The 16,772-nt window shown below is 43.4% G+C and overlaps 1 protein-coding gene across 1 annotated transcript in view; it reads right to left on the bottom strand.

Moving 5' to 3' along the window:
- The window catches only part of NRDC (nardilysin convertase), an 88,905-nt gene that overhangs the window by 57,800 nt on the left and 14,333 nt on the right, over positions 1-16,772 (bottom strand). Inside the window, exons 7-14 of the mRNA XM_082265914.1 lie at positions 16,084-16,206; positions 15,755-15,812; positions 13,444-13,517; positions 11,183-11,252; positions 10,938-11,015; positions 9,702-9,822; positions 8,989-9,047; positions 8,845-8,899 (exon numbers count right to left, since the gene is read on the bottom strand). Coding sequence (XP_082122040.1) covers positions 8,845-8,899; positions 8,989-9,047; positions 9,702-9,822; positions 10,938-11,015; positions 11,183-11,252; positions 13,444-13,517; positions 15,755-15,812; positions 16,084-16,206 — 638 coding nt within the window. The remainder of the gene's footprint in view (positions 1-8,844; positions 8,900-8,988; positions 9,048-9,701; positions 9,823-10,937; positions 11,016-11,182; positions 11,253-13,443; positions 13,518-15,754; positions 15,813-16,083; positions 16,207-16,772) is intronic.

The raw sequence follows: 16,772 nt of genomic DNA, 5'->3' as shown, positions 1-16,772 counted from the left end.
AATGAGAAGCTGTGGCGCCCTTACTGGGGCTATCCAGAATTACAAAAAAAAGTAAATCAGTCTTTCTGAAAGAATCAGTGTCTGAGAGGTACACTCACACAGCCCAAACCACATCCAGACAATGCAGGGATATTTCCTTCTAATGAACTGGAGCCAGACAAAAAGGACCAGAGAACAATGTTCTGGTTAAAGTGAGAGGCAGAGGCTATCCAGGGCAAGAAGGAAATCCTGGGCCTCATTACCACCTTATCCCTATGCGAGACCAAAAAGGGTTCTTTGCAATATGAGGATGCTGGTTCAGACATTCGCTTTGCAGAGGTGATAGGTGCCAAGAAAGAAAGCTTGTAGGAAAAAGAGAAGAAGGTCTCTAATGTGTTTAAACAGCAGTTTCTAAAGTGCACAGAGAACCAAATTCATATCAACCTGCACAAAGGTCTTCATCAAAGAGTGAGAAGCCAATGGTCCCTAAACAGAAGGGACAAATCACAGACATGGCCTTTGTTAGTGAAAAATGCTGGTTTAGACCTAACTGCAAGAAGGGGAGATTTACCACGTGAAGAAATTCCCAGGGTAAAGCCCCTAGAATCACACCACGTGAAGCAAGCCTTCCAAATACAATGATAAGAACCTGTGGAATAAGGAATTCCCAACCTTAAGCATCACAGGAATCACAGACTCAGAGATTCCACAGTTTCTTAGAACCAGGACTTCAACAGCCAGGCCATTAAGGAATGTAGGTCCAAACAGTCTAACAATGCCCACAGTGCATCTGCTAGAAGTCATACCAAGTAGGCATTAGGGATGCACCGAAATGAAATTCTTGGCCGAAGCCGAATAATAATGAAATGCTTGGCCGAAGGCCGAATACCGAACGCGGTGTTTCACATTTTTTAACATAAAATATGCCCATTAGCGTGCCCCTTAACATAAAATATGCCCATCAGAGTGTCCCTTAACATAAAATATGCTCATCAGAGTGCCCCTTAACATAAAATATGCTCATCAGCATGTCCCTTAGCATAAAATAAGGGGCACGCTGATGGGCACATTTTATGTTAGGGGGCACTCTGATGGGCACATTTTATGTTAGGGGGCACGCTGATGGGCACATTTTATGTTAGGGGGCACGCTGATGGGCACATTTTATGTTAGGGGGCACTCTGATGGGCAAAACAAAACATTTAAATCAGCGTTGCTCTTAACATAAAATATGCCCATCAGAGTGCCCCTTAACATAAAATATGCTCATCAGCATGTCCCTTAGCATAAAATAAGGGGCACGCTGATGGCCACATTTTATGTCAAGGGAGCACTCTGTTGGGCACATTTTTTTTCTTTTTTTTTTTTTAAGGGGCACTTTATAGGGCACTCTAATGTAATGAGCATGGCAAGTGGCAACAACATATGGCAGTCTGCACACTAATGCTTGTGCAGCTACCGTATTCTCCCCCAAATGTGCTCAGCTCCACATACCTGAACTGCAGCCAGGTCGGAGCCAAAAGCCGCGAACAGGGGGGCGGGGCGTGCACATAGTGTCACGCTCGCTGGACCTAGTGTGAAGGAGCCGCAGTCAGGAGCAGGGGGCGGGACGCGCGCGTGACGTCACACCCCCTACTCGCGGCCGGACAGGACACCGGCGGCGTGTGAGAAGGGAGCCGGGAGCCGCAATGAGGAAGGGGAGCGGTCCGGGCGGAAGCTGACATTGTTCGGCACAAAATTATTCGGCCTTTTGACTTATTCGGCCAAACACCGAAAGTGCTATTTTCTCTATTTTCGGCCGAATAATGTTCGGCCGCCGAATATTCGGTGCATCCCTAGTAGGCATAGCACATCTGCTTGGGCAGATCCAGAACGAGGATTACCAGAAAGCCCTCTCTCTCGATCATGCGTAGCAGGCTAGAATATTTTTGGGGGCCGAAAGCATTGATCACAGTGTACTGATTCCATGGAGCCACCGGAACATCCACTGCTTTTGCTAGTGGATTCCTGTGGCTTGATACAAAACTGTCCAGTTTATTGTTGAACCTGGAGGCCAGGAGGTCCAAGTCCAGCATTGCCCTTCTGTGACACAGATTCTGGAACACCTACAAATGTACAGATCACTCTCCTGGGTCCAGACACTGTAAGCTGAGGAAGTCTGCCTGCCATTTGTATGGAAAACAGGAGCTGACAAAAGTGGAATATTAGGTTATGCCCAGGACCTTTTTACCACTCGTACTGCAGCAAGACTTCTGTTTTTCCCTAATGGTTGATGCAGGAAACTGCTGTGGTGTTGTCAGAGATAACCTGGATTAACTGAACTGAAGCTTCAACAAGTTAGTCCAAATCTAAAGGGACAGCCAAAATGCCCAAAGTGCCAAGATGTTTATCAAGAGTCAAGGCTCCTCTGACAACTAGGTCCTCTGCACCAACAGCATACACAGGATGTCTCCCCAGCCCAACAGGCTGGTGTCCATTGTGTGAATCTTCTATAAAAGATAGGAAGAATGGGCTTCCCCAGAATCCAGAGCCAGATTCTTGAATCACCTAACCAGAGAAAGTCTAGTCTGAAAAAACGCTGCGTGGCAGAGGTCTGGAGTCAAATTTGGCAGAGGAAATCAATTCTAAGAAGGCTACCATCAGCCCTTAAGACTCTCAGAGGCGAACATCTCCTGATCTGAAGGGTCTGCACATAAGACAGGATAATCCAAGCTTTTCCTGAGGAGGGAACACTCTGGTCTGAAACATGTCTAGGACAACACCCAGATACTCCAAGTGAGGAGTCGGTCTCGGCAAAAATTTATATAGGTTTAAGAAACCAATAAAACCGCTATAACATCTGGAAGTCAGATACTTTGTCTAACAGAGCCCTCTTCGATTGTTCTCTCAAAAGGAGATCGATGCAAGGTGTCCTACAAAAGGGATGCTGCAAGAGTGCAACAAACTAATATAGAAGCTAAGATCTTTGTGATCACCAAAAGGTGCCGACATTAGGCCGAATGTCAGGGACACAAACTGTTAAGTAGTCCTACTGCAAACTTCAGAAAGTGCTGGTGTGCTGGAGAAATAAAAGATGCTTACTTGCATATCTCTATGTCCAAAAAAGGAAGAAAGTAAGTATGCCTAATGAAGGGAAGAAAATGACAGATCTGGTAGAATTCCAACAGTATTGATGATTTTCAACATAGACATTCAAGGCTTTAAGGTCCAAGATGGGGGAAATGTCCTCTACGGGCTTTGGGAAAGTAAACAGGCTGGAGTAAAACAACTGTATTGCGAGAGAAAGTAAGAAGGGTCAGAGATCAAATTTGAATTTGTAACTATGGGACGCCACCTCCAGCACCCAAAAATCTTGATTCCAAGATGTCCAAGCATGAACAAAGGTCAACAAACGTCCCCCCATCTGGAAAGTTGGGGCACATCATCTTAGGAAGAAAGGCTTGCCTGAGGATTTGACAGACTTGGAATGGAAAACCTTGCAGGTGGACTAGATGCCAAGCTTGGGAGGGTCTTGACACTGAATTTGAAGGAGTGGAGAAGCGAAAGGGACATTTCTTGAGCCAGAAAGGAGAAGACAAAAACCTTTGCAGTCTGCTCCTTAGACTTCTTCGACTGGGAAAGAAGGGTGCTTTAAGACCATAAACATCTTTGAGGAGAACATTCAAGACCATTCCGAAGATGCATTGTCCTTCGAAGGCCATGTGGATCAAATGCTTCTTACAAGTTCCACAGTCTAGCACATTAGGCAGTAGTCGTCTATGCATATGCACCAACATGCATGAAAATTGGGGGGAGGATTCCAGTAAGCCATAACAGCAGAAATTCATTGCCACAGCCATCTGTTTCATGCAATCCACAAGCAGAGGGTCAATGGCAGCAATTGTTAGATCTTCTAAGGGGATTTCAACTAGTCAGACATGGTTTGGTAAAATAAAATGACCACCAGAATAAAGTGCACAGCGGGACCACCAGCAAGAACAGAGTTCTGGAAAGGACCTTCAATTGCTTATCAGTTAGGTCATTAAAAGCAGGCACCTCTTCCTCCAGAATAGTAGTCGACTTGTTAAGGTGAGAAATGGTCGAATGCACAAAGGGAATGAACCAGTTATTAAAATCTGATACAATGCCAGCAACCGTTAGGAATACAAAAAGTCTATCAGGACACTTTCAATCTTTGTATAGAAACAGTTGGAGAAGAAGGCGCAAAGGGAAGGTTTTGCTGCATTAGGGGCCCTATAAGATCCAAGGCTGGAAATAGCACTGGTAGCAGCAATGGGCTAAACCTCTAGTTTTAAAGTGCTGTGCACTGCACCAATAAGAGCCAATATGGTCTGCTTTAAAGCCCCCCCCAACTAGGGTGACCACGTGTCCCGGATCGCCCGGGACAGTCCCGTTTTTGGGGTGTCTGTCCCGGGTCCCGGTCACCCTCATTACGGGACAATGCAGTGTCCCGGAATGTCTGCCGAACTCGGTCAGTCTGGACTGTCTGTGTATCATGTCCGAGTCAGTCCGCGGCTGGATGAGGGAGGATGGCTCGTCATGGCTGGGCTGTGTGTACCATTAGAGGGCGGGCTGCCTGCAATTCGAGCCAATAGGAGAGCAGTGAGCAGAGGTGGACTGTGACGTCAGCCGGAGCCGGCCCGGGATCATCTCATGTGCGGCGCCGCCTCAGCTCAACTCAGCCTGCCTGCTCCTCCTGTAACTGTCTCCAACGGCCGGCCGGCGGGCCGGGTTACCAGCATTTAAGAACAGGAGGACAAAAAATGTAAGTTAAACTTTTCAATTCAATGGATGTCTGCTGCCAGTGCCACACACTGACCATAAATATAAAGGACCTATTTCCAAGAACTGTCATAGACATTCTGCAATGCTCTAATGTATGTTCAGCAAGTGTACCACCAGTTGAAATTGTTGTTGTGCTGCATTGACTAAAGAGTTTCTTTTTTCCCTAGTAAAGAGTTTTTATTCAGTGTTACCATTCTATTCATGTGATCTTTACAGAGAACCTGTTAATAGGTATTACAGCTAACTGCAAAAAAGGGGGTCAACAAAAGCTAAACTGGCTACTGGATAAGATGTAAACCTAGGGATGGAGGCCTCATCCCACCCAAGGCTCCTAAAAGCCTCCAGGAATCAGAGCAGAACTTGCAGAATTAGAAACAAAAAGTCTGTTTTCTCTACATCAGCTATAGAACCTGGAACTCCTCATGTGTATATGGGGAATCTAGGTGATACTCATACACTGTCCACAATCCTGCCAGCCAGAGCCTTACAGCAGAAATTAGAACTGTTTCTGGGTCTGACCCAATTCTCAATAAAATGTCTGACACCAGTCCTCCTGGCATGTATTGTCCGCAGGGCGCTTAATTACACAGCAGTGGCGTGATTAAGGTAAAATCTTGCACAATCTCTATCTGTGTAAAACATAGAAGCTTTTTGGGAACTTGGCTTTAGCTTCAGCAAATACAGCTAGCCTTTACATACTGGGTAGCTCTACTAGAGTTCTCAAACTCCCAAACAACAAAGTCACCAGGAAAAGCTTGGAGAGGGGTATCCCACTGTAGCGTTGGGAATCTATTGCAGAATGTCTATGACAGTTCTTGGAAATAGGTCCTTTATATTTATTTTAACTGGCATGTTTCAACTTTAGTCCCATGACCCCCTTTGAATCTCTTCGCTAAATTTCCATTTTAGGTGAATATTCCTATACAGTTATAGTGGTCTTTTTTTTGGGGCGGGGGAGTTGTCGGGGGGGGGGGGGTGTCCCTGAATGGCAGTTTGGAAAAGTGGTCACCCTACCCCCAACTAATCACGATTAAAAAAAAAAAAATAATAATAATTATTTAAAATAACCATTTACCCTGAACAAAGGTGTCATAGCTCTGATGCCTTCATGTGACAATCTTGCCCCAAAGCTTCTCTTCCATTTTTATTGATTTGGGTCCTTAAATCGGGTGTCCATATCAGTGCCTGCCCCACTTGAACACTTCCTATTGGACTGGCAGATGGGCTGCAGCAGGGTCCTCTCCGATGAGAGGAAGAGGACATACATCATCATAGGGACAAATCAGGGGACTGGCTATCTCAGGGCAGAAGGTTCTTGATTAGCAGTCTACCCACCTAGAACGGGTGGTGGTAAGGGACCTGGATGGGGAACTTATCACAAAGCAAGGAAAAAAAAATAATTACCGTAGTTATCAGGGTATAACACACACCTCAAATTTAGGAGGGAAATTTTAGGAAAAAAGCAAAATTTTAAAAAAACAGCATTGAACTCGCCTCGCCAGCGCCGTGTCCACCAATGCAGCCTCGCCAGCGCCGTGTCCACCAATGCAGCCTCGCCAGCGCCGTGTCCACCAATGCAGCCTCGCCAGCGCCGTGTCCACCAATGCAGCCTCGCCAGCGCCGTGTCCACCAATGCAGCCTCGCCAGCGCCGTGTCCACCAATGCAGCCTCGCCAGCTCCGTGTCCACCAATGCAGCCTCGCCAGCGCCGTGTCCACCAATGCAGCCTCGCCAGCGCCGTGTCCACCAATGCAGCCTCGCCAGCTCCGTGTCCATCAATGCAGCCTCGCCAGCGTCGTGTCCATCAATGCAGCCTCGCCAGCGTCGTGTCCATCAATGCAGCCTCGCCAGCGCCATGTCCATCAATGCAGCCTCGCCAGGGCCATGTCCATCAATGCAGCCTCCCCAGCGCAGTGTTCACCAATGCAGGGCAAAGCAACAGACAACAGCAACAGCAGCCTCACCAGCGCCATTACACAGAGCGGCGATATACCGGTATTTTAAAAAGAAAAAGGGCAGGTAGCGCTGAGAGGCAGAGGGGGGCGGGCCGGACCAAGGAGAAGCGAAGACGAGCGGCCGCTGTCATCAGAAGTCCTGGCGCTTATGATAGACGTCACACGTCCAGGCATTGGGCCACTGTGCTGACTATCATAGGAGGCGGGACTCCCCATAACAGCAACCGCTCGTCCTTCCTTCTACTCGGCCTGGCCCACCCCCTTCTAGCTCTCAGCACTGCCTGGACTGTTTTTTTTTTTTTTATTAATACATCGGTCTATAACACGCATTGGTGTTTTGCCCTCCATTTTTCGGAGGAAAAAGTGCGTGTTATACGCAGATAAATACAGTAATTGAATTAATTGGAAGTGGATGGGTGGGTGATCTGGTCAAAAATAGTTTTTGCCTGAAGGGCCTCAACTTAGGCTTAGACGCAGTAGACTGTGATTCCTTAAGGGTAAGCTCAACCAAAATGAATTTGATTGACTCAGATTCAAACAGTCTTTAAAGTAGAAGGCTCATAAGTCACTAGGGTCTCAAGTAAATCAAATACAGAAACTGCGGGCAAGCACAGGAGTGTGCTTATGGCCTCGGTGAGGAGTCCGTAAATAACCAAATAATTTGGGAAATAAAGTCCTGCTGGACCGTAGTAAAAACTTTATCTGAGAACAAAGACCCTGCTACACCCAAGAGAGCCAAAGAAGATTCCGATAAATAGACTAACAACAGAGGGCAACATATTTCCAGGTTGCAGACATCAGCATCATCAGGGGATATGCTACAAGCAGTCCCTGACCTGTTAGCACAAAGTGAGCTGGTGGCACCCAGTACAGTGGGACGGTCTCCCATACCTCCAGAATCCGACATGTTGTGAATGCACAGCAGATAGGCAACATAAAGGCTCAGGGCAAGAGGCAAGGCCTAAATTACTCAAAGTCCAGGCAACTGGTATCAGGTGATAGTCAATGCCGGAGGGTCGCGTGGAGATGAATCCCGACACTGCAAGGTGGAAAAGTCAGTGCAGAGCAAGTGAAACACTCCAAGCAGAGGACGACGACAGTAGGTTAACCCCTTCCACAGCAGAACCGGCAGGAAATGAGGAATAATGGCACCCAGCAATCAGAAAAACTAAAAAAGCTCCCAGTGTTCAGCTTGACCATTCTCACAAAGTCTTCTGGAGACAAGGCAAACTCAGAGGCAATGAAAGCTGCTCTGGACTTAGAACACAGAGCCTGAAAAGTGCCCCATGTGGAAACTAGTTGCCAAAGGTCACTCTTCCAGACCACCATCAATGACATCCAGTGCAGCTGGGGCTGGATGCAGTACAGTCCACAAACTAGGCTAAGGATGACCATATTAGTTGGCTGCCGATCAGAGGAAACACATCAAGCTGCAATGGAGAGAACAGTCTTGACTAAAGCAAAGTAAATTATACAAGAGAAAAAAATTGCTGTGAAAAAAAAAAAAACTGGTTAGTCTTTACAACAGCAGAGCGGAAAAAAGACATTCATCCTCCTAGAAAAGCAAAATAAAAAAAAATAAAAACTGAGGCATGCCTGTAAAGTAGAAAAGGGTTATGCTGGGATGACCTACAGTTTATCACAATCAGACATCGGTCTGCTGAGCTTTTTAATTCAATATTAAATTCCAAATTAGACGTTAAAAGATCCCATGCCTCTAAAGGATACTCAATGGCAATAGAAACAGAGGCACCACAAGGCACAGCTGCACTCTGCAACGACCCCTAATTTCTCAGACTTTAGTATACCCCCTCTTATTATTATGCTTTACAATGTGTTGCTCTCTGTTGGCTGCTATGGCACCTTATGGACTGTAAGATGCTAGAGGAAGGCTTACAAAGGCTGCTGAAGGGTCGAAGTCTTCAGCCCTTGCTACAGAGTGTGGTCGAGTTTGTAAGTTCCCGGACTGCACAGGAACAGTCTGGAGGAAACTAAAGGAACATACATGCATCACATTTAAGCACTGCGGTTGATTTTTTTTTTTTTTTTTAACAAATCCACAGCAGGCTCACTTTAACATAAAGCAAACATATAAACTGTCCATATTGTTGCATTAGAAAGTGTACCTGTTCCTGATAGCGAAACTCATTGGCTTCAATCTTCTGAATTTCCTGGAAAATCCTGAAAATGTAAGCATTTAGGACTCAGCACAACTTCACTGATTGTTTTTCCTTCACATGTCTTACTATCATTTTTGTACAAATAATCACCTTTCTTGTGGACCCAGCTGTTGCAGCATTTTGATATACTGGAACACAATGTGAGTAACCTATTTACAAAGACAAAAACATCAGGTCCATATTAACCATGCAAATACCACATCCATATTGTTTCTACTAGAGAAGATTAGATATGTTGAGACAAAAAAAGTGAATCCTGATCAAACACCCAGATATAATCTTTGACGGTAAAGCCTCATGCACACTGGAAGTTTTTACAGCTGTTGTTTTTGGCTTCAGCCAGAAAACTCCCCAGCATGTTATCCTATGTGTCCATTCACACATATGCTTTTATCAGCGGTTTTTTGGCAGGGGAATTTTCTGGCTGTAAAAAAAACAAAAAACAAAAACAACCAGTGGGTTTGCAGAGGAGTTTTTACAACTGTAATAATGCTCTTCCTCTGAAAAACATGGTTAAAGTTTTGCTAATGCAGAAACCCTGAAAAACTCACATTTTGAACGCAGTATTCTACAGCTAAAGCTACCGGCATTTTTAATGTCCAGTGTGCATGAGGCCTAAACCATAAAAGGAATCAAAAAAGTCCAAAGATAGCTAGAAAAAAAAAAAAAAAAAAAAAAACCTTGAAAAAAAAAAAAATTGCCAAGCAAAACGAAAGAGGAGGAGGAAATGTAGGAAAAATGTAAATGCTAAAAAGGTGTCCACAATTATATGTACTGAGATTGGCTCTAGTTTTAGGTCATACCTCATAGAAGTGTTCATATCCTGCATCTGTCAGTGTTATGGAAATGCTGAAGACTGAATATGTTGTGTTCTGTTCAAACCCAGTCTCACTGTTACCTCCAAACAGAGCCAGAGCCCAACACCTGAAAGAAGAGAGCAAACAGAATAGATGATACTGCCTGGTCAAAATTCCCTCATCTGCATAATGTAACCAGCACTCCAATATAAAAACCTGCATTAACTAGTCTTATTGCGCAACATAAATCCACCTGATTACAGACGCAGAAAAAACATTGGGTATCGGACATCCCAGATTTTTCTAATGAAAATTGGGAAGATCTTCTTAGTACTTATTTTGCCACCACTATCTCCGCTAGGGACAGAATGATACAGTTAAGTATTTTTCAGAGAATTTATTATACTCCATTAAGGCTCTTCCGAATGTGCAAAAGGGATAGTCCTATATGTCAAAGGCCACAAAGGCACGGGTAAATTAATCCACATGCTATGGACTTGCGAGAAAAAAGCACAACCATTTTGGTCAAATGTAACACACTTTATAGCGACTAATTTTAATTTACCAAGGAAAACGGTAGTGTTGCAGTGCATATATTCCACAGTAATCTCCCTCAATCAATTTTAGACCCTGATCAATCACGTACTACCGATCTATAAGCTCACCTAAGGGGCTAGGGGGTTCCCTAGCAAATTTGAGACAGTCCCCCTGTCAGAACCCAATAGCTCAGTGGGGAGATCGCTGTACTAACATCGCAAAGTTAGTACAGAGAGCGCATCAGGTTTTTTTTTTTGTTCAGCCCACTGGGTGTGTACTAGGCATAATTTCTGTTGAGTTAATCATAACTCTTTGAGAACCCTTGGTAGCTTTTCTGCTGGGGTCATCTGTTGGGTATAAAACATACAGACATGAAAGTAGTCTTGGAAATTCAAATAATGGCCAGTTGAGTCACATACTAGTCATGCTCCCATTATGTTTTTCAGTCATGAAAGTTATCCACAGCAAACTCACCTAAAGAAAGCAAAGCATTCTCAGTTCATGCAGTGTCCAAGTAGTGAAAAACCGAGCCTTACCATCACCAGGCTACAGTTGTAACCATTTTAGCCCCTATGCACCTCTGCCACGTCTTTATTCCAAATAAGAACATTCCCCCTGATCAATAACCCATACACATAATCCTCTACATTTCACACTTCCTTCAAACAGGACACACAAGCCAGTAACCTGAAAAGTTTCACTTACTTCTTACGCAGCAAAGAGAGAATACTGCCTTTGCCCTCGTGACCAATAAGCCAAGAAATGTAGTGAAGGGGTTTCACCCTGTAATTAAATAAGTAGTATTTAACATGTTTATCAGAAACTTAATGAGAAAACTATATTATATATGAATAGAAACTCTGTAAATGAAACAACTTAATATCCAGTGGATCAATGTCAAAAGCCAAAGCCTGGACTGCCCAGCAGGGCACACACAAGGGAGTACTCACTTGTAAAACTTTTCCTGGGGAGGAAGGGCCCATGTTATAGTCAAAGCATGAACCTTTTTTATTGGGACAACTGCAAGGAGAAGAAAGAAGAAGAAGAAGTACTTCATTGCTCTGGTTAACACATTTTAAATATAGAATTATCTTTGTTTTGGGAGGTTAAAAAAAGCTAAGGATGTGACATTAGAGAATGTTACTAAAATGTTAGGAGAATAAAATATATTTTCTTAGTGTTCAACTTTCTATGACTTTAATGGAAAATACAGCTTGGAAAAAACGCATAGGTATAATGGGGGCCAGAATCGCAGTGGAATTATTTTTTGTTTTTACACCCAAGCTTCAAATCTGTTAAAACAAGTATCACAATCATTCCAGCCAAGTAAAACGGAGTTCCACCCTGGAATACTTTTTTTTTATAAAAATACCCCCGGGACAGTCAGGGCTAGTACATTCCACAATGGATAGCCTCTGATCTGTCCCAGGTTGCACTTACCTTTTAGGACAAATACTTACCTTGAAAAAGTATTGTCCAGCGCTGCCATCTCAGGTGTGGGCAGCTTGAAGCCAGCGCGATCCTCTTCTGTGTCCTCTTCCGTCTTCTTCGGTCCCACGATGCACTGCACCGGCCCCGCCGTCACTTCTGGTGCGCGCGCGTCATCCCTCCACAGCTTCTGGGCATGCCCAGAAGCTGTTTAGAAGGGAATGATGCGCGCGCCCCGGAACTGACGTCGGGGGCCGGTGCAGGCGCAATGATTCCTGGGAGCGATGACGTTCAGCTCCCAGGAATCATTGCAAGCCAGGAAGTAACGACTCGCCGTGGCCGCGGAGGGGAGGAAGAAGGAAGTAAGGTAAGTATTTTCTTCTTTACGAGGTAAGTAAAATAAAAAAAAAAAAAAAATGTGATTATCCATTTGTTTTTCAGGTGACCCGGAGCGAGAAGATGGAGGTAAGTATCATTTTAGGGTGGAACTCCACTTTAAGTGTATCTATGTTCAAAATGTAAAATTGTATATTCATTTCCACATTGTATTTTCATTTTTTTGTAGTTTACTCCTATTATTTTGAATGATCTTGAAGTTTGTAAACTTACTTTGTGAAGATTCACACACATTTAATCCCTGCATTCTGTGACTCGTAGTCACTATATCCTGTGGGTAGGCACTGTTGTGTCACACATTTCACAGAGCCTGCCTTCTGAACTACAGAGGAGCTGAGAGGAGGAGTTTCAGGAGGCGGAGTCAGTACAGGAATCACTGCTTGTAGGCAGCAAGGTACCATGGGATATATAGTCCTTAGAAATTGAAAGTAAACAGCAGAGGAGACGCTGCAAAGCATGCAGGGAATCTGGGAAGTTGTGGAAAGAGAAGGCCAGCAGGCAGACAAAACTCACAACATTGAAGATTTTTCAATTAAGCGAATATTAGGATGTCAAATATAACTATTGTTTGTTTTGCTACTACAATGTAGATGTTATAAAATAAAAAAAAGTAGGCTGTGACCATAGATTTCCCTTTAATAAATCAACACAACAGGGCAAATTAACTATCAGACTGTGTAGTTTTAAAGGAAAGCGAAGAGAACATGGAGGCTGCCATTGCTGACTTTCTTCTAAAAATGCTACCTGCCATCATTGGAGTCAGACACAGAAAAATCACCCAGATCAGGAGATGGAACTTCACATACTGCATGTTTCTTTCAGGTCAGTAAGGCTTCTTGCACACTATACGGATGTTTGAGCTTTTGCTTTTTTGGATGTCATTTCAGGTGTTTGTTTTGCGTGAATTTGTGCAACTGCACCTATATGAGCGTTCATGCGCATATTACCTTCCTAAGGAAAATTAATTAATTTTTATGCTCAAATGCACGGATTTGTGCGCATCGGCCCAAAATACTGAACGGGAACGCAGATTTTCCCTTTTTTTTTTTTTTAACTGAGGAATACTCAGCGCTTGTTTACATGCCTGTTTGCACAGGCACATTGTAAATAATGGGTTATATTTTAGCTCAGTCAAAAATAAAATGCTGTACTAAGCTTTTCCAAGCTGCAGTGTGCAAGAGGCCTAAAAAGCATAGAAGTCAAAATGGAAAATGGCAATTAGCATTTTCAGAATGAGTTTAACAGGGGCATTCCCAATACTTCTACCAGTTTCCTTTATACAGTTAGGTGTGCTCATCATGATATGGGCAAGAGCTGGAATTTGCAGGAGAAAAAAAAATGAATGGGCAATATTATATTTATATATTCATAAATGAGAAATGCCTACCTCTATAAAGGCAATTAAAGCCAGGGGTGTCAAATGGTTCTGCCAGGTGACTAAAATCAGGCTTTTGTAAGCCACTAAAAGAAAAGGTATAAAGATGTTATCCAGTGATTCAAAACCAGATTATAGCCTATACATAGGATAAATCTAACACTACAGCACAGAAAAATTTGCCAAGCTATATGTAAAGAACGCCTTTAATAAATAATCACTTTCATATAAAGAGCAGACATGAGCTATCCAAAATAGTACAAGTTTGTATCTTAGGCTGCATGACCGCTGAACAGAACATCTAGGAATGCTATTTAGTTGCATAACTTTACATTTTTTTTTTTTTAATATTCCATTCTGTGCTGTACTTAAAAGTGGATCTTCACCCTAATCAGGTAGTTCTCAATTTTCCATCCCTCCCCCACTCCACTACAGAAATATCTGTTTTGTTTCCGTTTCGGTCCTGTCCCCCCTTCCTCCCTCCTCACCTAGGCGAATGACGTGCAGTCCCCTGGTGCCACCTGGGACCTATAACATGCATATTCCTGGAGTTATCAGGAGCACTAAAAGGTATTCCATAAAATAATAGAAGGATGGGGGGCCTAGCAGCGCATCATCGGGATGCTGCAACTGAATTCAGGAGAGTCGAAAGTCTCCCAATGACGTCACAGGACCCGAGCGGTGGCTGCAGTAGAGGATCTCATCAGGACAACAACGGATCCGGTGGGTGGGCGAGTATCTAAATTGTGTAGAACCGAGCAGCCCCCCCCCCCCCCGGCACCAGTTTTCCTTTCAGCCTTCTCAATTGCACTCATCCTTCCTCCTAGCACAGCGGGGAGTGGGAGGTAGCACAGCTCAGGACAGAGAGGAGGAGCGGGGACTGCCCAAGAGAACACTACTGTGGGCAGAGCCAGAGCCAGCATACGGCGGCTCAGGCAGACATCTTAGGGTGCCAGGATGGGGGGGGGGGGGGGGGTAAAATCACCGGCCACTTGCAGCTTAGGCTGCAGAGAAAGGGACTGGGTTACCAGACCCCTGATATGTCACCAAAGCCTCTAAACAGGGCTCATAAAATAATCAAAAATATTGTAAGATTTAATTAAAAAATACTGACGCCATCCACTGCCGTAAAGATACGGTCTACTTTTAAGGTAGGCTACATTTATATTTTTACAGTGACTTTTTTTTCTACTAAATTTTTCTAAATATTCCTTACTACACTGAACAAAATTATAAAAAAAAAAAAACGCAGCTTTTTATTTTTGCCCCCATTTTTCTTGAGCTGAACTCAAAGATCTAAGACTTTTTCTATGTATATAAAAGGCCTATTTCTCTCAAATATTGTTCACAAGTCTAAATCTGTGTTAAGGCCCGTACACACGATAAGAAAATCTGTAGGGAAAATTCGTCCGACGACCGATCTGTCGATTTTCGGATTGTTAGTATGGTGCTTTCGACAGCAAACTCCGACTTTTCGGCTGACAAAATCCTGATGTGCAGGATATAAAATTTTTGTCGTCCGTCAAAACAATGTCTGATTTTCATCTCATTAGTACAGATTTTGACGGAAAAAAATCTTAAGAGCAAGACTAGGCATGCTCAGAGAGGAAAGAACACATACAAAACAATCCAACACATGACATCACTTCTGAAGTAGAATTCAGTCGTACGGGAGAATTCGTATGAAAATAACCTCTTCACTTTCCACATCAGACTAGCATGCCACAAAAAATGGATGACAGATCGTTTGATAATCTGATCGTGTGTACGGGGCTTTAGTGAGCACTTCTTTTAGGCTGAATAATGAAACATGTCACAATGTGCATGAAAATGCACACATTGCAGTGCAGCGTTGTGGGGTGTACGGGTCCAAAGATTTTGCACATTTTTTTCTCTCTTTTTAATACACCTCCAATGTATCAAGCGGATTTTAAATTCAAGACCAGTTACGCCTTTTATTTTCAACGATGTGTGCCATACATCAGTGGCAGCCAGTGGTGTTTCACACACTCCTGCTACAGCCGGGAGTGTGAGTATTTTTCACAAGGCGACTTTCCCATTTCACAAAAGGGATCAGGCAGCAGCACAGTCACCCGATTGCTTTCAATAACCCCCAAAAATGTGTCACCCCCATGGACAGAGGTGAAAAAGACCAGCGAATGGTCATTTGCTGATCTCCCCTGAAACCTGAAAGTTATGTGTAAAACACCACTTCTGTATATATTATTTATTTAATCTCTAATAATAAACAGAATCAGAAACTAAACAAGGACATTTACACTATATTACACCATCAGCGACCCTCTTTTCTGACAGTACATACTTGGATGGAACTTTGCAGAAGATCTCTCGTATCCATTCTTCTAGCGTATCCAGTGTCTCTACAGAGATCACAACAAAAAATTACTATATTCCCTCAACTTCATTAATTTAGCCAGATGCTCAGGATGGTCATACACACGACAATCTAATTGTACAATCCCATTTAAATTTACCAAAACTATGTAGTATGAGGATACATCTGTACAATCCAATCAATTTCTATGCAGTTGCACAGGCCATTACATTACATCATTGTTGGTAGCCCTAAAGAAGATACAATCAGATGGTATAGTGTATGGTGAGCTTAATCATACTTGAATTAGCACATACCATTAGATTGTACAGCCAGGGTCATATAATGGGCTGAGTAGTACATTCTGTAGAATTCCCTGAGGCGAGCATGTGTATCTATATTCTTTTCTTGAGGTTCATACTTCAGAGTTTGTGCATTTCCTGCAAACAACACAAAAGGATTAAAAAAAAAAAATATTGTCACATAAATGGCTATCCTAAGTTACGTGGAACTGCTCTAGAACAGTAGTAAGGATAAATTTAGTTGCTCAAAGCAAAACAATAGTATGTGTGTATGTGGAGTTCCAGGGAAAGCAAAGCATTAAACATAGCACTGTGATATTATAGTTACTGTATTTTCTGGCGTATAAGACTACTTTTGAAACTCAAAAAAATCCCCCAAAAACGGGGGGGTCGTCTTATACGCCGAGTATAATATCTCCAAGGTAACCTAAGTATAAGTATTACCGGTAGATGAAAATTAGGGGGGTCGTCTTATACGCCCAGTCGTCTTATACGCTGGAAAATACGGTAATCACCAAGTTTTTTGTTGCTAAATAAATGAAAAAAAAACCCAAAAAACACACGAACATTTTGCAAATTCCCCCGACGACGTCTGATTGGAGGAAACGTGTTCGGTGGAATCTGGACATACCACATTACTGCATTTGCGGATTGCGGCCATTTTGCTGTTTGGGAACCATTGAAGTGCTGTATATGAACTGCTC

Source organism: Pelophylax lessonae (assembly GCF_965119305.1).
Source record: "Pelophylax lessonae genome assembly, chromosome: 8".
Classification (NCBI taxonomy): Eukaryota; Metazoa; Chordata; class Amphibia; order Anura; family Ranidae; genus Pelophylax; species Pelophylax lessonae.
Note: the sequence above shows the minus strand (reverse complement) of the source record. Positions and strands in the feature narration are given on the sequence as shown.